The sequence below is a fragment of the Cyrtonyx montezumae genome, unplaced genomic scaffold, assembly GCF_038088225.1.
Source record: "Cyrtonyx montezumae isolate F1298 unplaced genomic scaffold, pur_monq_1.0 scaffold_57, whole genome shotgun sequence".
Taxonomy (NCBI): Eukaryota; Metazoa; Chordata; class Aves; order Galliformes; family Odontophoridae; genus Cyrtonyx; species Cyrtonyx montezumae.
The window spans coordinates 322,477-326,832 of record NW_027072064.1 but is presented as its reverse complement, the minus strand read 5'-3'; the positions used below and the strand labels follow the sequence as shown (position 1 = coordinate 326,832).

At 56.4% G+C, this 4,356-nt stretch overlaps 1 protein-coding gene across 1 annotated transcript; it reads left to right on the top strand.

The window, feature by feature from the left end:
• The first annotated feature begins 3,497 nt into the window (after positions 1–3,497).
• Positions 3,498–3,986, top strand: NHLH1 (nescient helix-loop-helix 1). The gene has a single exon (XM_065749002.1). The coding sequence runs from the start codon at positions 3,594–3,596 to the stop codon at positions 3,984–3,986; it is 393 nt and encodes a 130-aa protein (XP_065605074.1). The 5' UTR covers positions 3,498–3,593.
• Positions 3,987–4,356: the final 370 nt, after the last annotated feature.

Sequence of the window (4,356 nt, the reverse complement as noted above, 5' to 3'; positions counted from 1 at the left end):
AGGCAAATATTGTTTGCTAATCGGTGCCATAGCAATGGTGAAGCAGTTCTTCTCACCACCACCTGATCCCTCCTCCTCGGCTGCCGCTCGATCTGCAAACCCCCGAGCCCATCTGCTGAGCCGTGCCGCGGGCTGGAGCCAGCCCAGGTACCCATGCCCATCACCTGGGCTTCATTGCACTGGGAGGAAGCTGCCCCAGGGGCCAGGAGTGGGGCAGGGAGCCAGCACTGGGGAGGCAGAGGAGATAGAGGGGGATGCTGCAGCAGGAGGGCACTTGGAGGTATGGAGTATGGGGTGGGGGACATACAGCTTTCAGAGCTGGGAGAGAACTGATAACGGAGTGGATTTTTTCAAGGCAGAGTTTAATGGAAGGATTTGAAATCGGGGATGGGGTGAGAAGCACAGATGAAGTCTAACCCACAAAAGAGATCGTTTTCTTGTGGTGAGCAGTGTGTCAAAGCAGCACTTGTGCGCTCTGGGTACCTCTTCCTTTCACTTTCTCTCTCCTCCTCAAACTTTACTCCGGGTGAATTTTACAGCATGTCACGGGGAGCACTTATGGGACAGTGCTGCTGATGGAGCAATCTGGGACAGAGTCTCCAGTCCCACTCCTGGGTGATGCATGCACAGCACAGCCCATCTCACCCCACAGAAGGCAGGGCTACGCCATCGGCCCCGCTGCTCCCATCCCACCCAGAGCTACGCCTGCCCATCTCTCCCCTTCCACGCTCACTCCCATCTCTCCATTTCTCCTTTATGAAATATGCATGGAGAACAGATGTCGCCTTCTCCCGGAGCACCCCCACCCTCCTCCCTCCCTCCTCCCAGCCCACCACCTCCATCCACCCTCCAGGACCACATCCAACCTCCACCTCCCTCCTCTCCCGGGGGCTCCAACCTTCCCCACAGCCAATGGCAACCCCTCTCTTGGCTTTAATATTTATGAGGGGGGGAGCAGTGAAGCGGCCAATGAGGCAGCTGGGGTCGGACCCGGCGTGCGAGGCCGGGGTGCATATATAGTGAGTGGGGCACATGCCTCTTTGGTGTCCATCTCCCTGCACGGTCCTTGTGCTCCTGCCTCATCTGTGGCATGCTCGGGCCCCAAGGATCCCGGGGCTCAACCCACCGAGCAGGTCATCAACTTTCTGCCTCTTCCATGGACGGATGAGCGAGCGGTTCCCGGATTACTTTGGGCTTCAGGAAGAGGAAAGCTGGAGCCCGGGAATGGTCATCAACTTGGGGGTAAGGCAGCTCCACTGGGGTGGGATGGCGATGTGATGCTGTGGGATTGGGTGCTGCAAGCGGGGCAGGAGGGGGATTTCAGAGCAGAAAAAAAGGAAAGGAGCATCCGCTCAAACGACTTCAGAGTGAGTCTGCTGCGGAGACCTCAGAAATGGTCACACTGCTGGAATGGAGCATGAGGAAAAAGGAGAGAGTTGGAAGCGTTGCTTCCCTTGGTGCATCACCAGAGTTTTGCTGGAGGTAGGACTGGGACAGGTGTGGGTCATAGGGGAGTTCTTGCTGCGGATGGATTTAGGAAGGTGGTAGTTTATGGCTCATCCAGAGCAGGGAGAAGCTCAGAGTGCGAAGCTCCCATGCAGAGGAAGAGCTTATTGAGGGGGGATTCACCCTGCCAAAAGGGAGCAGGCTGAGCAGTACTGGGGTGCAGCACTGAAACTTGCCTTCATGAGAGTGGTACAGCATCTCCTACCAACATCCTCCTGCAACCGAGAGCAGTGAGAGGCCCCGTGCAGGACTCCTCACTGACACCTACAACTCACTTGTGAGGATGCAGAAGCGACAGCACACCGTGTCCCACAGCCCTTTCTGCATGTCATGGCACAGCAGTGCCACCTGACAAGGGTGGTGGCATCCTGGGAGGCAGCCCAGCCATCCACCTCCTCCCACCCCACATTGATGGGTCCAGGCAGAGGCTGGGAGCGATGCTCCAAGGCAAAGCCGGCAGCAGGAGGGATGGGGCAGGAGGATGGACGTCCTGGTCCCCAAGAATGGGATGAGAGGAATACAGGCTGGAAAAGGTGGAAGGAGTGCTGTCCTTATGGCTGCAGCAGGTGGGACTGACGCAGAAACTTTAGGTGCACACCTCTGCATTGCTCCCACTGCCTGGAACACAGCTTGTCCGTGTCTGCGCTGAGAGCAGAGCACATCAAACACAAAGCCCAGCTCAGGCTTTCCCCAAAGATACATTCCTTAATTTTGGGGTTTATTACAAACTCAGAGCCCTAAGCTTACCTTCTGAGAAACCTTTTTCTATCAGCACATACCTAAAGCAGCTCCTTCCCTCTTCCCAGGCCAAGGGCTTCGCAGGAACAACTTTTTGTTCAGCATTTGGTGCTTTACCTGTACTTCTGTGCTTGTCTGTGTTCTAGGAAAAAGTCCATTTATTTATTTTAGTGAAAACTTACTAACCCAGTGAAAGGGTGTGTGCATGAGCAGAGACCTGGTGGGCTGAGATATGAACGTGTGTGGGAATTGTTGGTTGTAATTGTATGTGAGATTCTCAAAGAGTTTTCGACGGGGACCATATGTATGTATGTGCTTGGGCAGTGCTTCTGCAAGAGCACATCCAGCACTCTGTCCATCACCCGTCCTTCAAAACGGAACGTGGGCTATTTCTCCCCAGCCATCACCTGTCTGTATTCGTTTGGTTTCCATTTCTCAGTCATATGGCTCATTACAAGCTTGTCAGGCCAGAGAGATATAATACGTTTTACATCTCCTCCTGGCTCTCTTCCCAGCCCGGCCGCCGTCTCTTTGCTCAGCAGCATTTCCCTTTCCAAAGTTCATTTCTCATCCTGTGCCTGGGGTCACTGTCCCCACAGCCATCCCCATGATGTGGGCACCTGCACAGGTCCCTGCCCACAGCACTGAGCACCCGGGGCTGGGAGCCCTCAGGGAGCATGCAGCCAGCTCCTATTTGGACACATCAAGCAAAGCAGCTGTGTTGGGTTCCATATGTCTGGGGTGCCAGGATCCATGACATACGGGCTCATTTAGTATACAATGAGCCCCCCCCTTCCCCTCACCCCTGCAGTCTGTTTTTCCCCTTCACTCATCCACCACCTGTCATCTCTCTGGAGAGCCAGGAGGAGCAGCTTCCACCTTCTCTCAGAGCCACTCTGAAGCTCTGTCTCCACCACAGGAGCCCATCCTCATCCTCATCCCCTTCCCTGTCCCAGCCCTGGCCCCATCCCCCAGCCACCACCGTGGAACAGTGGAGGCACAGCCATGTCTGTGCTTCCCCCCTCCTCACCCTGAGCCCCTCTCTCTGTTTTGCAGCTCTGCTCTGACACCTGACAGCCCCTGGTCCGGCTCGGCCATACGGGAGCTGCCGATGTTTGTGTTTTTGTTGTATTTTTATGCATCCCACCCTTCTCTCGGTTTACTGCCATCACCCCTCCAGCAAGGAAAAGGAAAACAACCTGAAATCGTGCAGACGCTGTGTGATGAAGAGGAGGAGGAGGAGAGCCAGCAGGGCTGTGCTGTGAGCCAGAGGCCCTATCCCAGTGGAGTCGCTTCTCCTTGCTCCATCCTCAGCCCAGCATCTGTCCGTCCATCCATCCACACCCACCATGCTCAACTCAGAGCAGACAGAGCTCGACCTCCCTCCTGCACACTCCGAACCCGAATCTGTCTTCAGCGACTGCAGCCGTGTGGGGAGCGCAGAGGAGTCCGGTGTCACACTGTGCCCACAGCCCCGTGGGGCTGAGCAGACGGAGGCAGTGAAGAAGGACCTGCAGCACCTGAGCCGGGAGGAGAGGCGGCGGAGGCGACGTGCCACGGCCAAGTACCGCACAGCCCACGCCACGCGGGAGCGCATCCGCGTGGAGGCCTTCAACATGGCCTTCGCTGAGCTGCGCAAGCTGCTGCCCACGCTGCCACCCGACAAGAAGCTCTCCAAGATCGAGATCCTCCGCCTGGCCATCTGCTATATCTCTTACCTGAACCACGTGCTGGATGTCTGAGCCGTCCAGCCTGAGTCTCTGTCTGTCTGTCTGTCCACCCATCCATCTCTGACTCAAACACATGCTGGGCCGAGGGCTCGAGTCCATCTGTCCAGATGTGACCCAACCACGCTGCACCTGTACCTGTCTGACTGCTTGGATGGACCACATCCCATCTGCCCACTCTGCCCCTATCCAAACTGCATCTCTCCACTACCAAGCCCACATCTGTCCATCTGTCTGTCCTGTCTGAGCCAGGCAGGCTGTTCAGCCCATCAGCCGTCTGTCTGTCCTGCTGGACCTGCTGCCTGAAGCCCGTCTGTTCTCAATGTCTGTCCATCCTTCTGCTGCATGTCCCACTGATAGCACCAATGGGATTCTGAGCCCACAT

Excerpts from the sequence above, each read along its gene's own strand:
- NHLH1 (XM_065749002.1), top strand. The coding sequence starts at position 3,594 with ATGCTCAACTCAGAGCAGACAGAGCTCGACCTCCCTCCTGCACACTCC.